The 24,523-nt window shown below is 39.6% G+C and overlaps 1 protein-coding gene across 10 annotated transcripts in view; it reads left to right on the top strand.

The window, feature by feature from the left end:
• Positions 1 to 21,294, top strand: part of LOC125238836 (transcription factor CP2-like protein 1) — a 131,156-nt gene extending 109,862 nt beyond the window's left edge. For 9 of the 10 annotated variants that reach the window (XM_048146292.1, XM_048146283.1, XM_048146284.1 and 6 more), the window contains 7 exons: positions 7,719 to 7,774; positions 8,645 to 8,690; positions 11,114 to 11,204; positions 15,362 to 15,477; positions 17,674 to 17,748; positions 19,341 to 19,479; positions 20,359 to 21,294. In XM_048146292.1, coding sequence (XP_048002249.1) covers positions 7,719 to 7,774; positions 8,645 to 8,690; positions 11,114 to 11,204; positions 15,362 to 15,477; positions 17,674 to 17,748; positions 19,341 to 19,479; positions 20,359 to 20,502 — 667 coding nt within the window. In that variant the 3' untranslated portion in view covers positions 20,503 to 21,294. The remainder of the gene's footprint in view (positions 1 to 7,718; positions 7,775 to 8,644; positions 8,691 to 11,113; positions 11,205 to 15,361; positions 15,478 to 17,673; positions 17,749 to 19,340; positions 19,480 to 20,358) is intronic. The other variant, XM_048146286.1, reaches the window with a different exon arrangement.
• The last annotated feature ends 3,229 nt before the right edge of the window (positions 21,295 to 24,523 follow it).

Here is a 24,523-nt window from a genome sequence, read left to right as displayed (position 1 = left end):
ATAAGAACCGTAACCGAAATTATTTTGTTCCCATTGAACAAAATTTATAGGTAACGGTTTAAGAACGATATCAAATGGTATTTGGGAACGGGTTCCGATCCCTGGTTGAAATAGACATATTATCGCAAATATAAATACTCATAGCTATAAGCGAAGTCCTTAAGTTTCAATAGTTTACAATGTATGAAAGAGAAAGTATACATAGTATACAACTACATACATACTTTAATCGTATTTTTCTATAGTTAATTATCCAAATAAGCACTTAACTTTTCCTTTCCTCAGATATTGGCGCCAACATCATCAAAGAACTGCCAATGTCAATCTTTATTTAACTCACGTGCGGTTCTGCTGAACGGTTTTATATTCGCTCAGCTGAGCGCTGACCCATTTATATGGGATCGCAAAGCAAAGGCCGTTGACTGCACCACCGGTCCGGTGGTTAGATGCTTAGCTGTGATAATTGAACAGATGTTCTGCGAAATGACAAACTTATTATCTTACGCATTTGGTTTAGATTCTGTTGTTCATAAAATATGATATTTACTGAATGCTATACATTGTTGCCGTTGATTATATCTAGAACATTTGTTGTGACTGTAGTGAGTTTAGGCATTCTCAGTAGATATTACAGCGCAAGTTTCTGTACTATTCACACTATAGACATTAGGGAGAATTATACGATTACCCTTATGTATATGAGTCTAATCCCCTAAACCTATTTATTAAAAAAATATTCAGTTCATGTTAGTAGTGGTCACATTTCCGTTTTGAAAATACAGTACCCATTTGAAATGCAGATTAAACTGGATTTAATCAATTACTACTGACGTCTACCCACTAAAACAAATTAAATTTTCCTTATTTCTACTTACCTACACCCAGTTATGTCCAAAATGTATGCTTCTCGCTCTATTTTATATGTATAAAAATGTTCAGCTAAGAATTTGCAGATACGTAAATGTTCATGCCATTTAAGCATGTTCCGAAATAAGGACACAATTCCATTGAATAGAGCGTTTTTTTTTGGTGGCGGGAATGTCATGATTATTAACCTTATAGACTAAAGACGAGTCTATTAACCTCTAGGCTACGTGACTGGTGCAGCCAATGTGGCTCAGTCAAAGCACACCGCTGCATCGCACGTGGGTGGTGGAAACTAGCTGAAACCACCGCGGCAAACGAGCACCCTCAGTGATTACCGCCGTTACTTGGCGCGTTACTATGCCATACAATACATAATGTGTGTTACATCCCTTGAAACATGTTCTTTCGTTATTGAATATTCAAGGTGCGTTTGATAGATTTAATCCATTGCGCTCATCCCGAAAATTATGACATCAACTGCCTTGTTTGCTCGAAGCTCAAAACACTTCTGCACTCTATACTTTGCCAATTCCTTACTTCTAACAAAACAAAGGAACTGAGTTTCTTGGGCTGTCCCATAAAAGTAGGTATGGGCCGGAATGGCCTATAAATGTCGCTATGTTCGCAAAATATGGCTATTTATGATCTAGGTAACTACTGTAACTAGATTTATAAACAAATATGCCATTAGGTATCTATTACATGGGCTGCCAGGTCATCGACTTCTTTGTTTACTCATTAGACCTTCGTTATATATTATTATCACACTTTAGGTATATTTTATCAGGAACGTATAAAATTGAAGTTAGAAATCTTTGTACCTTAGCCACCGTATTACTAAAAGTGTCTAATACACTGCTATACTTTATTCTCTATGTAAACAATATCTACTATCTATCTACTTATAATGCTTGTATAGTGTATACTTTGTAAAAATTGTAAACCGGTCTCGTAGAATCTAATCTCAGAGTCTAGGTGAATAATAATGGCAAAATATCTATTTAGACTATGTATTTACGTGTATGTTTATCTCGTAATCATACCTACTAATCATAGTCATTTAGTGATTCCTATTCTATGGTAATCATGGCATGTCGGAAAAACATCACGGCATCGAATTAGTGTCTGAGGTCTGGCTTTGAGGTGCGCTTGACTTTCATTATGGCACTAGTGCAGTAATGGACTTTAATACAAACATAAAATAAAATAGGTATTTATTTATGTCCTAAACATCATCTCAATATTAAGTCTATCAATTCAAATTGTTACTGGGAAACAAGCGCTAAAGTCTAGTTTATTACTAAAACTGGATCGCATGAGTTTCCAACGAATTGACACTCAATTGGCCGAAACTGCATATAGCGATTATTATATCCGGTTCGTTGCCGATTCGACTTACGCTTTAATAGGTGGTACCAAGCGCTTTGCTCTTAAAATATCCGTACGAGTAATATTACTGTATAAAATCTTAACAAAATAATAGTTTAATAATGCTCCTTAAAGTACTACGTATAAAAGTTAAAATTCAAACATCGTAAAAGTAATGTCAGATAGAGCGAATCGATAAAAACATCGTCTAGCTGGCAAGGCGCGTCACTAAAATGACGTTGCCCCACCGATGCACCGACGCGAGCCGGCCGCGGCCTCCGTAAACTGATTCTAACCGGTTTTAATCCAATCGAGAAACGCTCCTCACTTGCGGCCAATCAGCGGCCACTCCGCCAGTCGTATTCGCTCAGCCATTGCTCGCGTATCTTTTTGTTTCTGTTTTCAATTTATTATTCCGCTCGATATTTTCGTTTAGCGATTCAAAACCGGTGAAAACTCGTAGCGTTTTCAAATTAACTTCGCGTATCGTATCGGTTTATTGCGCCACGGAGCGTCGTGATAATAGTGCGTCGCGGAAAATGTTGGACAAGTGAAAGACTCGGCCGAGTGACATTTGTGTTAGTGCTCTTCAAATCCCCTAAACAAATGGTTGTTGAGGTGTATTCTGGATCAGCTATGGTGGTTGTCGGCGGGCGTTCGTACCGCGTCGGATCTGGTGCCTTCATCTTCTTCAACCTGACGAGGCAGGACTACAGCTGACGAGAAAGATGCTCGTGCTCGAGCAAAGACTGAGTGCGCGGCATTTGGGGCGCGGGGTGGTGCTTCACGCGCGCCTGGTGCACGGCGTGGAGGCCCGCGGCTGGCGCATGAAGTTCGCGCTGCTGCGTGCCGAGGTGGAGATCGAGGCCGACGCCGCTACCTACCGCGAGCTGGCTCGCCGGCTCAACGCGGCCAACGTGCATGTGAGGCCTGCGCGCCGCTCATTACAGTAAATATCCTTGCCGTCCCTATAACACAATAGTAACACTCGCAACAAAACTTAAAAACCCGGTTTGTCCCAGATTATGGAGTTCCAAAACCTAGCGTCTCACATAGTATCTGGTAATGTTATTTTATCTAATCTAATAAGATTCTTATTAGACAAAGTAGAATCTGTGACTTTTGCAAACAGGTTACAGAATGAAAATATTACAACTGGTTTAGTAACTGCTGTATTATTTTCAAATGCTAAGCTAAATCTCTTTCAAGCAGGCTTGTATGTTGATTTTATAAATTTCCTATACTACTAAACCACTTTAGCAATTTTAGTATCTTGGGGCAGCAAATATGAGTTGTTTTTATTCTAGAAACCGTCTAGTCGTGAACTTACTGCCGCTGCATAAAAAGTCACAGGCAGAAGTATATTTTTTTAGCTTTCCCTAACTTCAAAATTCCTATTGGAATCAAATATTTAAATTTCCTTATTGGTTATGAAGCCTTCAGTGATAGAGAGCCACAACTTTATGTAGTATAATTTGCAGTTTACTACACATAAAACATTTTGCTGAGCATTATAGAATTGCTACTACAAGTTCAGATGTAATATCTATCAGATAAGCACTGATAAGAACTATTCTATTATTATCTAAATAGGCCATAACACAGTTTTCAGAAATAACTTGTTGTAAAATAATTGTTCAAAATGGTCATGTTTCAATATCTTTAAGAGTGAGGCATCTTGAAGGAGGCCTACACCCAAAGTTTATAGTTAGTCCAAAGATAGAGAGGTAGTAAACTTGAGCCCAAAATGGTCACTGAATGATTTGTCATTTCTGGACCAATACTTGTACCGATTTCTGTACCTTGTCGCTCTTAATCATTTGACAACTTCATATGACATTTCAAACAAGATGTTAATGTGACAAGGTACAGAAATTATCACTTATTTATGCCGGTGACTATACAACCTTCAAGAAAAGATTGTACGCTCATCTTAAAGGCCGGCAATGCACCTCCAACATTTCTGGTATTTCAGGTGTCCCTGGGCAGTAGTGATTACCTCAAATGACCTGCCTGCTTGTTTGCCTCCTATCTCATAAAAAAAACATAGGTGTCGGCAGAATGAAAATGAAAATGATGGAATGAAAATGAAAATGAAATATTTATTTTTCAAGTAGGCATATTACAATGCGCATATGTCAAATAAAGCTACGCAGGCTCTAACCCTACGCCTCAGCCTCGAGAAGATTTCAGTCCCCCCTCAGTTGGGAGGGGGGTATCCACTATGGGACCAGCAAGAAACTCAGCGGGCCACTTCTTTTCAAAACATTACATCTTATAATTAACATGCATTAAATAACAAGATAAAATGTAACATGCAAAAGTATTCATCAAAAAAAATATTAACAGAAATGACTAAATAATATGCTTTCCGAAAATGGTGGGAAAATATAAGACAGTCCAATGGACAGAAGGCCCTCCAGTGGGTCTTTACTAGGCTTTGTTTATCTTTGGTTAAGAGAATGTTTTTGTAGGAAATATGTATCTCATGAGGGCACTAATAGGTGTAACAGTGAGTTAGACAGTCACTGTGACCCATGTGGCTGAATGGCTCAGGCACCTGCCACAACAGCAGTGGATGCTGGTTTGGTTCCAACCGCGGGTACCTGGAAGCCTTGATCACTTTTTCTTAGTATATTGCATTTAGTTAAGCTACTTACAAGCTGACGCAAGTGGACTAGGCTGGAAGGATTTGGAAGCAGTCGCCCAGGATCGTGAAAAGTGGAAGATTCTTCTAAGAGCCCTATGTCCCTAGTGAGGGATAACAGGAACACATCATCATCATCATCATTTAAGCTACTTTGTTTTAAAAATCAGCTCCTTCCAAGTTTACAATAGGTAATAGATCAGTAACAGAAACAACAAGGATCAATCAACTCTTACAAATGGCAAAGGTCGTATTATAAGTGGATGATTACATTGTAATGAGGCTCTGTGGGGTCTAATGGTAGCTAATAGCTGGTTATTATTAGACAATGCAGAGTGCTTTCATGATACACTCAAGTTCAGAAACACAGATGTCATACATACCATAGATCAAGCAAACATGTCAAACTTATGTAGCGTGTCAAATGAACTCAGTAAAATTCACTGAGTTGTCCGTCTTTAATTGCAGCTTGCAGCTTCCGGGCGTCAATTTTTGTAAGTTGAAGTCAACAAAAACATTAAAAATGCCTCGTTACGTGATCTTTAATTGCAACAACACAAAAGTTATGAATACTCAAGGTCCTGAGACATTTTTAAAAATCACAGGCAAGTAACAACTTCAGTACAAAATCTGACACGCTCGGCCCTCCATACAAATAGCTGAACTAGTTTCTTCGAAATCTAATTCTGTGTTCAGAAACATCTATACATACTAACACCAAATATATGGATACGTGTGGTGCCGGCATTAGAAAAGAATACCACCATCCCCATCTCTTCCCATGGGCACAGTATAATAAATAGTACTATCGTACAGTATGTCCACTCCCGCCCCCGCTGAAAGTGCCACCCACCCCCTCTCGGTTACCTCACAGTTACCGCCTGTCAAAAACGCGAACAGTCGACCTGTCATATTTCACTCATACAAGCATAGTTTCGTTTACCTACACGAGCTTAGACTGTGTGCTAGGAACGCGCCTCTTTCATATACAAGGTGCTCGCGAGGAACCCATATAACTTTAACGGCATATTCTTGGTCACATTTTAAGACTAAAATGTCATATAAACTTTTCTAGATTTCGTCTAGTTTCAGAGTTATTGCCAATTTAAAAAAAAACATTTCCGTATTGTTACTCAGTAGAAAAGGTTTCTTAACGGCGCTGATGCGCAATTGTGGAGCATAGTCTCACAGTAGTCATTGATAGATGTCAAAATGTGACAAGAAAAACTTCCAAATAATTTGGTTTTTAGAAAAATAAATGAAGGAACTCATTTTAATTGCCAACTTTATGGATAAAAAAAATTTTTTATGTGAAAATACGTCCAAAAAAGTAAAAAAACAAAAAAAAATATTTTTTTGGCGAAAAATTTTAAAATTCATATAACATTTTTTCTTTCTTTTTGCCTCAGAAACGCGTGGTTCAAGTTATGCGGGTTCCTCGCGAGCACCTTGTATTTGATCGCCAGTGTCCGAGGTGTGCCATATAAGGCGACTAAGGGAACACTGATGGCGGCAGATGTGCACATGAGCAAGGTTCGCCCGTATCTTTACAGGACTCCTTGCTCGTGAGATCTGTGCTCGCCGTCATTTAAGGTCCGATCGAGATTCTCGGCCGCAAATAAGTTGTATGAAGTCTCGGCCCATAATCTCGGCCGGCCGAGACTTCATACAATTTATTCGCGGCTGAGAATCTCGGTCGGACCTTACCGTCATCACAATAAAATATATGTATACACAAGTATATATTTTCGGCATGTTGGAGTGTGAAGATGTTTGTGAACTTGACCATTCTAGGACCTGGCTGAAGGTCATCCATTAAGTTAAAAGCTGAGAGAACATTCTTAGAAGGGAAAACCAATATTAGTGTCAAACTCAAAAACTTTAAAAATCGAAATAAGATGTCATATATTCAAGAAAAAATGACGAGCACCACCAGTGGTGAAGGCCGGATTCGAACCGGCGTCTTTTAGCAATCCGGGCCAAACGCCATCACCCCTAGGCCACCTCGCCACAGCGGAAGCCGTCGAAATTCGAACCTGTAAAGGTTTCGTATAGGAGGTGCAAGCACCTACTGCTTGCCCTTAGAGTTGGTCAAAGACGCCTAGTCTTACAAAGATGACATATAGAAGAGAAATTTCGACGGCTTCCGCTGTGGCGAGGTGGCCTAGGGGTGATGGCGTTTGGCCCGGATTGCTAAAAGACGCCGGTTCGAATCCGGCCTTCACCACTGGTGGTGCTCGTCATTTTTTCTTTAATATATGACATCTTATTTCGATTTTTAATTTATATATAGTAGTGTGACTACATAAAAAACACAAATCAGAATATTTGTTAAAATAATTTGATTTGTTTCCATAGTTGCTCAAAAACTTTGTTATTTGCTGATTTCATTGACAACTTCTGAAAATACATCAGTAGTAAAAGGAACATTATATGAAATAGTCTACTGTTGTCCCTTACAAATCCGAATTTTCTACAAATTGGCTGATGTTACGGCTATATTTCCGAGCTCATATAACCCGGCAACCTTCAAATCAAGAGTGAACAGGCATCTTCTGGGCGAGCTCACTCCATCGTAGGCCACGTCTTTGCCTTTGGCAAGTCTGTGGCCAAGAGTAAGTCCATTTATAATAAAAAAAAAAAAAAAATTGTAAGAGGATCTTTTTTCCGAGGCAGCATTATGTTATGCTGAAATGATGCACTGAAAGATGATCGCCTGCTTTGGCTGCAGGAAAGAAATTACATCACCCGAAATAAAATCGTTTTGACATTTCTTAAAGGTTTTAGTGATATTTCGATTTACAGTTGTTTAACCATGGTTTTTTTATTGTTGCAGTGTGGTCCCAAAGACTGCCACAAGCCCCATAGGAAACAAACCTTTGCAACAACCTGGTGAGTATTTCTTATATAAACGTGTAGATCCGTTAAAAAATACCTAATCCTTAATAACTAAGGCACGCGTCTTTGTTAATAACACGAACTATTTATACATACACTCCTATAGGAATACACATATATACTTTATAACAAAGACTATATAACGTATAGACAGATAAAGTCTAAGAAAAAAACGTACCTCAGTACCATACAGAAAAAGGTACGGTGGCCTAGATGGCATTACACCTTTGGGGTACGCTCAGCTAGATGGCGCTAATATTAATATTTGACATTTTAAAACATATCAAGCTAAGAATATGGGCCAAATTCTCAAAACTTAGGTTCAAAAGTTTTAAGCCTGTGTCAAGAGATGGCAGTCTATGCACTGTGATTACACATTTTACTTCGACAGTAACTCTCTATAATACTCGATCCTCTTTGTTTATAATAAAGTGTGCCATTAATACTTGACTTAGCACTCGCCAAGACAAGGATATGTGACATTTTCATCACTTAGATGGTTGGTAGTCTGCAACTCCATTTCTCCAGAAACATACTGCTTCATACGTCTTGTATATTGTGGAATAATTTGTGGCCTGTGGCATTTCCAAAGTGATTTCCAACTTTCAAACTTATAGAAAACATTTTTTTCTACTTAATTTATAAATATATGTGTATTTTTAATGTGTCGTGACATCTATTGACAAGTAGCAGTACTGATAATTTACGCTAGTTGACGCGTGATTGTCGCTAGATGTCACTTAACTATGCCTATACAAATAACCCGCATTTACTGATGTATGGAGTTACAACTCTTCCCTTACTTATTCTATGTCTATAACTATATTACCGTCTTCATTTATTTATGGTATCTTTTTTTTTCAGCCATACTTGCTTCTTCGAACCAGATGAAGCCATTATACTGCCAAGAGTGAGTATGATTGACATTATTCTTATTTATTACATACAAAAGCTTCGAAAACTCAAAAATTCAACCTAAGACTAAGCTAATTCATAAAATAACCAATTTATAAAATTTATAATATAAAAAAACAGATTGATTTTTCACCCCCGAAAACCCTCACATAACTAATCATAACTTACACTAGCGACCCGCCCCGGCTTCGCACGGGTACTATACCTACATGTAAACCTTCCTCTAGAATCACTCTATCTATTTAAAAAAAACCGCATCAAAATCCGTTGCGTAGTTTTAAAGATTTAAGCATACATAGGGACATAGGGACAGAGAAAGCGACTTTGTTTTATACTATGTAGTGAAGATGATAAATTAGACTTATATAGACCGTGATTACCTTTTTGATTTTTGTCGAGCTTCCGATATTTCGACGCAGTTGCATGCATCATGACATGATCACGGAAAACTCGAAACTGCGTCGAAATATCGGGAGCTCGACAAAAATCAAAAAGGTAATCACGGTCTATATCCCGGTCAATATAAGTCTAATGAAAATAACCGTGAATCATTCAAAACTCTAAATAAGATGATAAATCATTTGAGACATTGTAGTATATGTACATCCATACTAATATTATAAATGGGAAAGTGTGTGTGTCTGTTTGTTTGTCCGTCTTTCACGGCAAAACGGAGCGACGAATTGACGTGATTTTTTTTAGCGGAGATAGTTGAAAGGATGGAGAGTGACATAGGCTACTTTTTTCTCTTTCTAACGCGAGCGAAGCCGCGGGCAAAAGCTAGTAAGCGTATAATGCCAATTCTCTGAAAGAATTGCCAGGTATTCTGTACGAAATTAGATTTTGGCCGACGCTGCCTAGAAATACTGCTTGCATAAAACTGAAGTGTAAACAATGAACGAGTGAAGGATAGCACTTGCAATATCACTCATATGAATTTAGACATTAGGTCTATAAGATGTTTTGATCGTCTTGCAAGATTAAAGCTATGAACTTACTACGCGGACGTCCGCGACCGCGACCGATCAGTGTGCAACTGTGCACGGTCTTCGGGACGTGGCTTCGGCTGACCAAAACATCCAGCGAGCCAGATTTCGATCGGACGCCCGTGCGCTCAAGGCCACGTCCACGACCGACGACCGATAGTTTGCACGGTTAAGTGTATATTCATTGTCTAGATCTGTGGCCTTTTTTGGCCACGCGCGACGGCGGACGTCCGCGTTGTATGTTCCTAGCTTTACCAGTGACTGCATAAAACTACCTAAAGCTAAATGGTTATCTCCTGAGTACGTAATATTTTGTTCTAATACAGGTTATTATTAAAATAATTTAAAACGCAACTTCATTAAATTTCTTTCTTTATAACACTTTTATTTCAAGAGAGGTTATCGAAAGAGTTAGCGACGCGTAGCAAAGGTTTTACAAAATTGCTGTCCATGCTATGACTGGCAACAGCGACTCTTGCTAATTACCAGCATGCTTGGCTTGCGATGGTAGGACAATAAATTTGACCACAATTTATTTATAAGTACCTACCTGGGCGACCGAGCTTCGCTCGCAGTTCGAAAACTCGAAAATTCGCGTTTCCCGTGACCTAAGACTAAGCTAGATTTTTCACCCCCGAAAACCTCCTCTTAACAAATTTCAGCGAAATCGTTAGAGCAGTTTCCGAGATCGTCAGATCGCCTGTATATATGAATAAATATACAAGAATTGCTCGGATCACCTGTATATTATAAATAAATTAATTAATCACTGAGAGAAAAAACCAACCAATTTTCATGTTCGTTCAACAAGTTTTTTGGTTAAAATAGCGCCTACGTGCTTTTTGGTTCAAACAACAAGTTAGATTTTGTTAAGTGTAACTAGTACATTCTACAAGTTTCATTTTCAATCAACAAGTCGATTTTATAAAAACAACATGACTCATATTGTTTTAAACATATGTTTGACTGATTCAATCAAATATCTTTTAACAAGTTTGACCTTGTTGTTCGAACAAATTCGACTTGTATCATCAACATTGTGATTTATTCCGTTTACTAAAATACTTTTGTTTCAAACGGATAAACCCGCAACAAGTCGAACTTTACATTGTGAATTTAACAAGTTCGACTTGTTAAATTCACAATGCAAATTTCTCTCAGTGATATAATAGTACATTACGATACAAGTGCGTAAAAAAGAATTTCCTTTTCGCACGTGTATCGTACGACGTTTTTCAGTACAGATGGCACTCCGAAGTTTCGACCTGGCATATAATGAACCACTTCTCGCACTAGTGCGTAAAAAAAAAAACACCATCTGTACTGAAAAAGATATAAGATTATAGGAGGGTTTCTGCCGAAAGTTAGGTACGTATCTGACGTTCCGTACCAAGTTCTATAAGACACGCGTTAACATGCACGTGTTTCGCAGGGACTCTGAGATGAAAGTGACCACATCGCCGTGTCACTCCCCCGGCGCCATCTTGCCTGATCTGCCGCAACCCGCCGAAGATCCCGACAAGGTACACTATCTACACTATTCATCAACTAATACCCCCAACCGTCGGAGATTTCTTAACCCATTCATTGCCGAAGGCGCGAATACGCGTTGCGAAACATATTAATGGTAGGGCATGCTCCCTGTATTTCCCGGTTCTCGATTTCCCGGGAAATCCCGGTAATTTTATGGTGGCGAAAGAACCGGCACTAAAATTTAGGAACCGGTGCCCCCGGTTCTTTTCAAAATATCCGATTTATTTATTTTTTAAATTGCATCTGCATTTGTATGTGTGCGATGGCATTTTTAGTACTTGTAAATAATTACTAAAGTTGAATCTGACAACATAAACATGATATTTATTGCAAATAGTGCAATTTGCAACATTGCTTGCAACTGTGGTACTGTTATACTTCCTTACATAACGAACACTAACAGAATTTGTTAATTATTTCCAATCCAATGTTCTTATTCTCTCAAAACACACAGGCAGACGGACAGAGTCGCGACATAAGGGCACAGAATATATAATAGTACAAGTACAGAAGGCTCACTCCTTTGATGTTCACAAAACGCCGCCATTCTAAATTCTTACCTACATTAACAAACGGACCGCACGCGTGCAGACGACATTGAATTCTATTGCGCCGCGCGAAGGTCGTCGCCACTGAATGGGCCGCGAACTCGCGGCCGCCGGCATGTACTTGTAGCGCGGCGAAAGGATCGCGGAGTGAGCCGCCCCTGATAAGGGTTCCTTTTTCACTTTTTGACATGGAACTCTAAAAATACTAAGAACCGGGACGCCCGGTTCCAGTCTCACATAGAACCGGGAAATGAAATTCTTGGAACCGCTCCGGTTTTGCATGCCCTAGTTAATGGTAATGCGGATGGGGAAGTTGGCAATGAATGTGTTAATAATATCAGCCTATCCAGCCTCCTATCATTAAACATTATATTAACGCATTTCCGACAGCGCATTTCCGACTAACTCCTGTGTTTTAGGCGAGTTTGCTCAAGAGTTGACCTTGAAATACGAACTTCTATTAAAAAATAAGCGAACCGAGTTTTACTCTGAGCAGATTCGGAACGATCCTAATAAATCACAACGAATGTGGAAGGTCGTAAATGCAGAATTAGGCCGAAAGACGCGCGATCGTGTTGATTACACCGACCGTTTGAGGGACCCGGATGGTAATCCTTTCGTATCAAAGCAGGAACTTGTTGACGTCCTGAACAAAGAGTTTATAGCTGCGGCGAGCCGGTGCGGCGCCCCCGCGGCCAGCCGGCCACTCGCCGGCGCCGCGCTCGCGGCGTGCGCGGGAGCGGGTGACGTTTCGATGTGGTTGCCGCGGTTCACTCCCTACGAAATAGTTAATATATTGAAATACCACATCGCTTCCAAAACCAGCACGGACTGCTACGGCCTATCTGCTAGCCTACTCAAATTAATAGCAATACCGATTGCCGCAGTTATCACATGCATCTGTAATGCCAGCGTTCGCGAGGGGACCTACCCCTCAGCCCTTAAGAAGGTTAAGATTAGCCCGCTGTACAAGGGTAAAGGAAACCGATCTGAACCTAAATCATACCGGCCGATATCCCTCGTACCAGCGATCAGTAAAATATTAGAGGTAGGGCTCAATAAGCGATTGTTAAATTATATGGTAGGCAGGAATATTCTGTCAGACCGTCAATACGCCTACCGGGCGGGACGTGCCACTACTGACCTGGTTCGAGAAGTTGTGTGGCGCGTGCTGAGCGCGCGCGAAGCTGGCCTGCGCGTGGCGCTATTGTGCTGCGACCTCTCGCGCGCGTTCGACACCGCCGATCACGCTCTCATCGCCGACAAACTCCAGTTCCACGGGATTCGGGGTCCAGTTCTCTCCTTGCTCTCCTCATTTATGTCCAATAGAATTCAAATGGTGGTGGGCGACTCAGGGCGTGTAACCTCCGCGGAGCTGGTGAATGTCCTCGGGGTGCCGCAGGGATCGTGTCTCTCGAACACTCTATTCAGCCTCCTACTGAACGACCTCCCTGCGGCGGTCGATGGCGTCGAAATTTATATGTACGCGGATAACGTGGCTGCGGTGGTCGAGGCTCCATCGGACGCCATTCTCGAAACCAAAATGAACCAGGTCATTCGGAAGCTCGAGGACTGGTTCTCCGCGAACGGCCTCGCGTTAAACCGAGACAAGACCTGCTTCATGACATTTGACTTGAACGGCAAGAGTCAGAAGTCCATCAACGTGAGAGCTGGCGACACGGTATTACAGCAAGTACGATCGACGAAGCTGCTGGGCTTCCTGGTCGACAGTTCTCTCACCTGGGACGGACACATTGATGAGCTGAGCGCGAGACTGGGGCGGGCGTGTTTTGCATTGGGTAGGTTGGCCAACACCGCGTCCCTCAACGTCGTGCGCTCCTGCTACTTCGCGACGGTACACAGTCTAGTCAAATACGGTGCCGAGGTGTGGGCCCACGGGGCTGATTCCGTGCGTGTACTAAGAATGCAGAAAAAAGCAATACGTGCCATTCTTAAAGTACCTTCCGATACCTCATGTAGGAACCTCTTCGAAGACCTAGGGGTCCTGACATTGCCAGGGGAACTTATCTACCAAGTCGCACTATTCACTTACACTAATTTACATCTCTTCAAAACACGCGGCACGAATGAGAGTCATGCGCTCCGTAGTAACAAATTTAGTTACCGTCTTGTCACCCCCAAACACAAACTGTCTAAGTCAGAGCGCTCGCCTTACATTATGGGGCCGTCCGTTTATAACAGACTACCCGCAGCGGTCAGAGATGCAGCCTCCACTGGTATATTTAAATGTAGACTGCGAATGTGGTTACTAACCTTGTCCTTGTACAGCATCGAGGAGTTTTTTAACCTACTCTATACATAAATTTATATAAATAATGTGACAATAAGTTATTACCTATTTATCTTTGTAAGGTTACTATTGTACCTGCTTATGATTATTGTAATGTGTATTTAAATGACCTGTAACTTTGCCGTTATTAATAAAGTTCTGTATCTGTATCTGTATCTGTATCTGTAACTGATACTATTGGCTTCGAGCGAAGTGCATGGAGGGGGTAAGCAAAGCGATCGCAGTGCTTGCGGTGGTCAAATTCGACACTGATTGTGGTTGTCATCTATCAAAACTCATAAAATATAATACAATGTGTAATGTTTGATATGGGGCATCAATGTTGTTTCGTTGTTAATTGTAAAAATAATGGCATAAATAGTCGTTGCACGTTCTATGCGTTTCTTAGAGCACACTGGAAATTGGATCAAAGAACTAAATGGATAGCTACGGTGAAAATAAAACGTAAAGTGACATGTCAAAACAAACCATTATAATAAATTATATTTAAGCTTCGTTTACCTAATATTGTTCAATACGCTGTTAGTATTTTTCCTATCGTAAAATATTATGCTTAAAGATTCAGGCCTAGCCTGGGAATAGGCCCGTGTCGGATATTTCTACGGCCGCGGACATGACTAGGTACTTACGTTTAGATTTGTTTTATATGGCATTAACGGGACGGAGGTTTATCGAATACCATATCACTAGCTCGAAGAACTTGTACCATTACTCCTATGTTCTTCAAGATTCCTTATATGCCCTGCCAGCACCAATTTATTTGACTCTTTCTGTAGTCTGGAGTTGGAAGTTTATACCGTGAGTAATGCTTTGGAAACTGATTTTTGGTATTTATATCCATGTCTTTATAATCTATCTACCTAAATTACACTTGAAATAGTAGCTCTTGTTATTCGATTTATTTAAAATTAACGACAAATCGTTAAAATATAATGTTTGTTTACATGTCATTTTTTGACATTTTCCACTTCAAATTCACATGGTAGTGGGCGTAATTGTCGTGCACGTAGCCAATACCTATACCACACCTCGGACACTGGCGATCAAATATATGAAAGAGGCGCGTTCCTAGCACACAGTCTAAGCTCGTGTAGGTGAACGCATGCTATGCTTGTATGAGTGAAATATGACAGGTCGACTGTTCGCGTTTTTGACAGGCGGTAACTTTGAGGTAACCGAGAGGGGGTGGGCGGCGCTTTCAGCGGGGAGCGGGAGTGGCCATACTATACGATAGTACTCTTTATTTATGAAGTTATGAAGGCACTGATGGTTGGTATAATGTCGGCAGAACCCGGGCCTGTCGGCCAGCGCGGGCGCGGGCGACACGGCGGCGTGGCTGGCGCGCCACCGCTTCGCGCAGCACGCCAGCACCTTCGCCAACTTCTCCGGCGCCGATCTGCTCAGGTAACACATTATAATAGGACCTTTGAACACCACAGTTTAATAATCACCCAAAAAATTGACCTGAACTGAACTGGCTCAGTCGGTAGTGACCCTGCCTACTGAGCCGCGGTCCCGGGTTCGAATCCCGGTAAGGGCATTTATTTGTGTGATGAGCACAGATATTTGTTCCTGAGTCATGGATGTTTTCTATTTATAAGTATGTATATATCTAATTTAAGTATGTATATCGTCGCTTAGCACCCCATAGTACAAGATTTGCTTAGTTTGGGGCTAAGTTGATCTGTGTAAGGTGTCCCCCAATATTTATTTATTTATTTTAAACCTTAAACTGCATTTGGGCCATTTTTTAACCCCCGACTCAAAAACGACAGGGTGTTATAAGTTTGACATGTCTGTCTGTCTGTGGCATCGTAGCTCCCGAACCGATTTAGATTTTTTTTTTGTCTGAAAGCTGAATTAGTCAAGTGTTCTTAGCCATGTCTTATGAAAATCAGTCTACTATGTCGCGGTCGGGGGTTTTTTCAAAATTTTCATTTTGTAGTTAGGTTATTTTCAAAGTTTTCCACCCCACTTTTTTTGTAACATGGGTATTTTTACGCGATTCATACTCAGAATCGCGAGCTCTTTCGATCCTGATAGGAGAAAAAAAGTCCCATGATTTCCAGAATTTTTTAAACCTTCCATTCCGTTACCGTTATACAAAATGTGTGAAAAAATGGTACCGGAATGGGAAAAAAACCTTGGGACACTTTTTTCTTCCATTAGGATTGAAAGAGCTCGCGATTCTGACTGGACACCACTTAAGAGTTTTTGCGATAGGAGAACCTGTCCTTTAGACCTGATTTAGACGGCGTGCGAACTCGCATGCGATTTTAGTTACATTGCGGGCTGTTGAGGGTACATACATTTTTGCACAGCCATCAGATACCGCAATGTAATAAAACTCGTATGCGAGTTGTCGTACCGTCTAAATGGGCCCTAGTCTTAAGTCTGGTCAAGTTCTAAAAATGGCAGAATATTTTCATAGACTGTCATATTTTCCTCATAATTTGCCTATTGATAATTCAGCTATAATTTGATTAGGGAAAATAAAACAAATTCTCCAATTCATTGAGGCGTTGACTTGTTATATCCGGAATTACTGGAATAATCCAGATAAAACTGGTTCAACTTGTTATTCCTTCAGTGTGTTTACTCGCACATTTTGTGGCCGGGTAAACAGCTAGGTACTTCAATTACGATAGAATATTGACGCGACGTGATTAAGAGCGGTTTCGGACTGTGTCCGATCCGAATCCGTGAAAGTAAGGTCCGTCATAGACGTAGAACTATTTTTATGGTACTTTACGCACTAATTCCGATGTCATGGACGCCTGCAACTCAAGGAGTGTCACATGCGCGTTGCCAATCCATTAGAAACTCGTACAAGCTCTAAGGAGCCTTCGGGTTGCCGACGACTCAAAGGACACAGGAACAAAATAGTTCCGTAGGTCCTTCCGTCACCAACACACCGCACCCTCGTTGAGCTCTGGCAGCCTTGCTCTTCGGATCTAGTGCGTAAACTACCATAAACATAGTTCTACGACTACGATGACGGATCTTACTTTCACGGATTCGGATCGGAAAACGCACATAGAGAACTTGACTGTAGTTAAAATAAAATATTTTGTATCATGCACGAAATAAAGCATCAGATAAGTATAAGAAAATCATGGATAGGAGTTATTTTTAAATCCAATTTCTATGTAATAAGTCAGGTAGAAACATAAAGTAAATGAGTTGACCGTGACGTCACTCAATTCGATTTCATATAAATTCCATATCAAAATCGTTTTGACAGTTCTTAAAAAGAAGCTGATTTGACTAGTATCGTGGAATGAGTCGTTATTTCTTTAAACAGGTTTTTGGAGAGGGCTTTTCTGTGTCAAGTGTAAAAATATGGGTGCATACAACTTATCAAAAATATGTCCCATAGCACTTTATGTCGGCGGAATAAGGTCTCGGTACATATTTTTGAGCGGATAAAATCGATACGTATTTTTGCACTTGACTGTACTTGTACTAATATGTATTCTGTGATACAGTCAAGTTCTCTATTCAATATGACTAATGTGTTTACTTAAATGTTCGAGGCGTGAATTTTGACGGTAAATGTCTGGTATAGAAATGAACGCCATGACTCTTTTTGTGCTGCAGACTGTCCCGTGACGATATCATCCAGATCTGCGGTCTGGCTGACGGGATTCGACTATTCAACGCTCTCCATGCCAAGTGAGTATTATTTCTTGTATTTTTTTATTTAAGTAAGTAAGTAAACACTTTATTGTACAGGAAAATAATACAGCACATAATATTTAAAATAAAAAGTTTCAGTACAAAGGCGAACTTATCCCTTTAAGGGATCTCTTTCAGTTAACCTTTGAGCATTTGAGGGAGAGTTTGAGACGGTAGACATCCACATAATACAAAAACTACAAAATAATAACAATACATTTTTCATTCCTTAGTCTAACACGCAGTATATATTAATAAATTCGACGGCGAAGTAACAAGAACTCCTAAGTATAGTCGACTACAGCGATATGTATCCACTTTTTCACCTTATTGCATTGTAATAAGGTGAAAAAGTTATACATATCTTTGTAATCGACCTGTACTTAGGAGTTCTTGTTACTTCGCCGTCGAAACATATAAATAATCAATAAATTATTTATTTTAATCTTTATAATTTTTTTTCAATAGTTAAAACCAAAGAGGATCAAGTATTATAGAGAGTTACTGTCAAAGTAAAATGTGTAATCGCAGTGCATAGACTGTCATCTCTTGACACACACTTAAAACTTTTGAACCTCAGTTTTGACAATTTGGTCCATATTCTTAGCTTGATATGTGTTAAAATGTCCAATAATAATATTAGCGCCATCTAGCCGAGCGTTCCCCAAAGGTGTAACGCCATCTAGGCCACCGTATCTTGTCCTATATGGTTTTGAGGTACGTTTTTTTCTTAGTCTGTTGCTGTCTATACGGAGTTACATATGTCTTTGTTAAAATTAAACTATGGCGTTCAGATGTTTTTTATTTTTTACTTTATTTTTATCTTCATCTTTATCTTTATTGGGAAACAAACAGCTTACAATTTTACATAATATAGGTTACATGACTAATACATGAGCCAAAACAGTTTCCACTAATGGAGTAAAGCAGAATTGATCAAAGGGTACTTAATTTTAATCATTACTTTTATTAAGTATATTAACAATTAGTGTGATGAAAAGAATGAAGAGACAAAAACATACGAGCATCGAAGTAAAGCAACAAGATAGATTTGATGTACTCGTATTTTATCCATCAGATCTAACACTTAAAAAATGATAATTTAAAGAAATTTGATACTAGTATTGGATTTTACCATAGAAACAAATTTACCAAGTTTTGTACTAAATAAATCAAATGTTGAGTATTTATTGTTATATGTTGAACATGCTCTAACAAGATAGGAGTTCTTCACATACCTAGTACGACAGAATGGTATTGCGAATAGAGCATTGGTTCTAGTTCGGGTGCTGGTGCACCTGTACGAAATGTTATTGATAAGATATTGCGACTCAGTCAAATTATTTAATAATTTAAATAAAAATATCTGATCTTTGTGTTCTCTACGCAGCTTGAGACTTACGATACTATCACTAACAAATGATTCGAACTTGTAGTGCATTCATTTAATGAATTTATTTTGAATTCTCTCAATATGATCAATATGTACCGAGAAATGTAGAATTTATAGTACATTTTGTATTGGGACATGACATTCTATAGGCACTTTAGTATAGCAGCGGTAATGAGAAGAATGATATATTTTGCAGACGCATCGAGCCGCGCCTCACCGTGTACGTGAGCGCGGGCGGCGGCGTGTACTCAGCCTTATACCTGCACTCCTGCCGCGCGGCTGAACTGCTGCAGAAACTGCAGGCGCTGCATCGCGCGCACGCGCAGGGACACAAGGTGAGCAGACCTCGTATGTGGCCATATTAGAGAAAGGTTTTTTTTTAATACTACGTCGGTGGCAAACAAGCCCCGGCCCGCCTGGTGTAAAGCGGTCACCGTAACCTATGGACGCCTGCAACTCAAACAGTGTCATGCGCGTCGCCACCCCATTAGAAACTTGTACATTCCCTTTTGCTGTGTTAAGTACACAGCAAAAGGGAACTTCTAGTTGAAAGAAGACTTTATTTTATTAAAAAAAAAATAGTAATTCTGTATGAAAAATTTTTGTAAGAATTGCTTTATCTGGGAATGGAACTGACTAAAATATGAAAAAATAAATCTTTCCTACTTTTATGATGCCAATCGGAAGAATGGCCAAAAAAGAATAACTCTTTAAGGGTCCCCCCACATCTAGCGTCTCGCGAGTGTAGCGTCGGACCAATTGTATGAAAAAAGATGTGACGTCAGGCTTTGCCATACAGTTGGCCCAACGTTACGCTCGCGAGACGCTAGATGTGGGGGGACCCTAAGTAACATAGTATTTTAAAAGAAAGGAACGCAACTCACTTATTATTGTGACTACCTTCAATTAGTTATTTATTTATGTTATGAAGAACTAACAGTGTAGAACAAGATATGATTCAGAAAGCCAATTATAGGATCTCACAAACAGATACAAAAGAATATTAAGTCAGCTAATGCTAGTACTTATACCAACGCACACACTTACTCATAAAAGTAATTATGTAGGAAGTGGTTATGTAGGAACTGTATGATACAAACAAAATTTTAAATGCAAATTGTTTGTGGAAAAAAATCTTAACTCGTGGAAGAAAAAGAGATAGTCTTTGCCCGACAATAAGCCGTAACTCTAACGAATAATAAATTGTTTGTCAGCAGGAAGTGGACACGGTGCTGGTGTCGGGTCCCAACGGCGCGCGCGTGCGCCTCACGGACGAGCTGGTGCGACATCTGCCCGACAACTCCACCTACCGTCTGCAGCGTGTCGAAGACGCTCTACTGCTGACTAGTGAACAGTAGACAGCCGAGAGGATACAGGGGCCGGGAGACTTCGGAACATATGTTAATATCGAGTCGTAATCAAAGAGACGCACTTCCCGACCCCTGAAAATAGGTAGTGTGCTATACTCGACAAGTTCACCTACCGTCTGCAGTGTGTTGAGGATGCTCTACTGCTGACTAGTGAACAGTAGACAGCCGAGAGGATACAGGGGCCGGGAAACTTCGGAACATATGTTAATATCGAGTCGTAATCAAAGAGACGCACTTCCCGACCCCTGAAAATAGGTAGTGTGCTATACTCGACAAGTTCACCTACCGTCTGCAGTGTGTTGACGATGCTCTACTGCTGACTAGCGATCAGTAGACAGCCGAGAGGACACAGGGGCCGGGAAACTTCGGAAAATCAACTTGGTGAGACGCACTTGCCGGCCTCTGAATATAGTATCTGTTTAGTGTGTTTGTGTTTAGTGGGACTGTCCGCAGAAAGTCAGAACTCTCTACTGCTGACCAGCTAAAATTAACACAGCTACGCGGGACGGGAAACTGGCCACAAGGACCTAACCACAACAGATATGTGTGTAGAAGTATCCAGAACCGTTAATATGTATTATCATGAATTCATGATCTAATAACTGATCATATTTTAAAGGAGCTGTGTGTTACCCCGACTCCTGAACTTATTACCAATATAATTGACAGCCAGTTAGCTAAGTTGAGCCCATTGAAAACTGTTAGTCTTTGTACTGTACCCGAGTTTTGACCAAGCGCCTATGTCGCTACATCCTGGCAAAAAATAGTAGAAAATATTAGGGGCCGCCACCGTCTATTTAAAATCGTTTTGCATGTGGCAACTACTGACAGATTTTGACACTTTTCTAAACAGTTAAGTGTTGCTGTCATAAAAAAACCATTTTTACTCTTTTTTGCCATGCTTTACAAGACACTGCAGAATTGATCTAAATAGCAGAGTCATAATCTATCCATGAACTTACTAAATCGTGTTTATTAAGTCCATTGATCATAAGTGCCATGTCTCCTATGGGCTTACCGCGAAAACGCGAGGATCTTTCTCTTTTACTCCAATAGAAGACGTAATGAGAGTGACAGAGAAAGATCCCCGTAATTTACAAATTTGGTTTTTCGCTGTTGTAACTGGGCATTTTCGCGCGAAGAATTTTTTGTCCCTTGTTTTTTGTGATAGATCGAAAGGACTCGTGATTCTGAGTAGGAAAAACATAAAATTTACCTACCTTAGAAAATACAGTATGTAAACTAACGAAAACCATTTACTGTAACCCGTAAATGTCCAGGTGATACTGAGAAACTTTTACTATGGGATCAACCCCGAAATCACGAAAATATCTTCTGACAGTTTCATAGGTAGTTTTATTTTATAGTAAGTATTTCCTATGGGAGAGTAAATTTTTATTTCGCGTTTTGGGTGTTGGTCCCATAGTAAAAGTTGCTCCGTGTAACTTAAATATTAACAGGCTTCAGTAAATGGTTTTCGTTGGTTTACATACTATATGTTTTTGGTGATTCTTCTCGCGAAAATGCACAACCCTTATTGTATGTGTATAATAAATGATATACATGTATGACTTAAGACAAATATACCACACAGAATGTGTCCTTCACGGATACGTACAAATTTGTCAAATCAAAACTTTAATAGTATGACTTTACGAACTAGAACACGCGTCTTCATGAATTAAATAAACAATCTATACACAACCTTGTGTTAAAACATAAATAAAACTAGTATTTCGGGAAATATGACTAGAAAAAATGTACTAGTCGTGTAACCAGAGTACCTGAATCTAAATTAAACTGATTTACCTTAAGATTAAGACAGCAAAAAGGAGTGTAACAAGTTTCTAATGGGTTGGCCTCGCGCATGTGACACTTCTTGAGTTGCAGGCGTCCATTGGTTACGGTGACCGCTTTCCATCAGGCGAACCGTATGCTTGTTTGCCACCGACGTAGTATAAAAAAATGCATTACAAATATTACAATATGATGATGATGAATGATGAAATTTAAAAACAATTTAGTTACGAGTACTATGGGGCCATATTATATTATAGATGTAAGAACTAACCCTCACCTCACGTTCGTTCTAATACCGTCTTATGTTAATCGGTCAACCCTTTGCATGCCACATGAAATACTGTGACGTGATATGACGTCAGTATTTGTGGCGTGCAAGGGGTTAGACATGTACTATAAGTAGTAGTATTTGATTTTATGTTTAAGTGAAACGCTGGAAATTGACAGGGTGAAAATTTCAAGAGCAAAGTTCTCTAGAAAAGAATGGTAAAATGTAATTGCCAAGAAGGCTTTAACGCGCTAAATTCGCGTTTACATTGAGTCGGTCCTAAGACGTTCGCCGTATCAAAAATCTGTTGCCTAGCAACCACTAAGTTTGATACGACGACCGCACCCTTTGAACGCCAAGCCTATGGAAAGTTTGGCTGTGGCCTCATGCGTCAGGGGTTAAGAAAACGACCTATCGTAACTAAGGCACTGGTCCCAACTAAATCGCCTAGAGCTCATCGCTTTTGCTGGGGTCAGTGCCTTACAGTTAAGGCCTAAAAATGTGTCTTATGCTACTGACAAGGTATCCATTTTTGTTATTGTATACCAATATCTAGAATGATGGCTAGGAGAGTCTATGAAAACTTACGTTGATTCTAATTTGTACTGATTTTGAAGGTATCCCAAAGGATTTGATATTATTATAGTTTATTGTATTCTAGGTTAATATATGCAATATTTTGTGCAATGCTTTTAAGCGATTAGTGGCATACAGTAATAGTTTAAAAATCGGAAATTATGGTTGAATATATGTTAGTTAATTTTTAAGAAAATACAGTTATATTATATAAATATAGTTAGTTAAAAATATATGTGTAAAGGATGTATTTGGAACAGTCTGATAATGTAAAATGATATTAATTAAAGCTTTGGGGAAGTAAAAAAAAACACCTGCTAAGGTAATTTTTAACATTAAACTATAAAAAGTTAATAAAAACCTGAACAAAACTTGGCAACTGAAAAAATACATTGCAGACGTTCAAAATAACCCTTGAAAATATTAATGTCGTTTATTTACAAATAAATGACAGTGTGACTGTGCCTTAACTCTTTCACTGCGCGTATTACGCCGATACACGTCACCTTTAAAGCTCGGCCACACATGCGCGTTTTGAGAGCGTAGGCGGAGCGTTAGGCCTGATTTAGACGGCGTGCGAACTCGCATGCGATTTTAGTTACATTGCGGGCTGTTGAGGTTACATACAATTTTGTACAGTCATCAAATACTGCAATGTAATAAAACTCGTATGCGAGTTCTCGTACCGTCTAAATGGGCCTTTAGCGATGCGCCGGACGGACGCTGGCGTTGCGCAAAGCGGACGCCGGCAGGGACTAACGCTATCAAAACGCTTTGTGTGGCGGAGGCTTTAGTGAGCAGTGAAAGGGGAAATACGTTAATTTACTATACTCTAGTTTTAATCAATACGAGTTCTTAATTTTTATCAGTAGTACGCATTTACGTTTTACGTATTTTGTAAGGCTGTGGTACTCATTTTGTCAGTTATCAACCTTTGTCTGTTGTCGACTGCTACGTTATATCTTTAACGAACTCGTATATATTTTAAATGTTGCTTTAAATCGATTGTTTCACCATTAAGTTAAGTTTTTGTTAACTAAATACACAGCGAAATATAATATAAGCTATATGATAGCATGTTATTTTTATATGAAATGTTTTACGATGAATTTCACATACTTGAGCCAAAGTTATATGAAATTCAAAGTTATATGAAATTATTGAATATGATTATTATAATCTATTTTGTCACATGTCTTAACCATTCATAGATGGAGACCAGAAAAAGACTCATTCCTCTAAATAAGAGTAAAACAATGTCACTTGATATTTCGTTTACCGATTTCTAGAATCTATTGCTAAGATTTCATTATTCGCCCTCGGCCTAAACATATAACTTGTGACAGGACTTGACTGCCAAATTCG

This window comes from Leguminivora glycinivorella, chromosome 24 (genome assembly GCF_023078275.1).
Source record: "Leguminivora glycinivorella isolate SPB_JAAS2020 chromosome 24, LegGlyc_1.1, whole genome shotgun sequence".
In the NCBI taxonomy this organism is placed as follows: Eukaryota; Metazoa; Arthropoda; class Insecta; order Lepidoptera; family Tortricidae; genus Leguminivora; species Leguminivora glycinivorella.
This window is presented reverse-complemented; position numbering and strand designations above follow the sequence as displayed.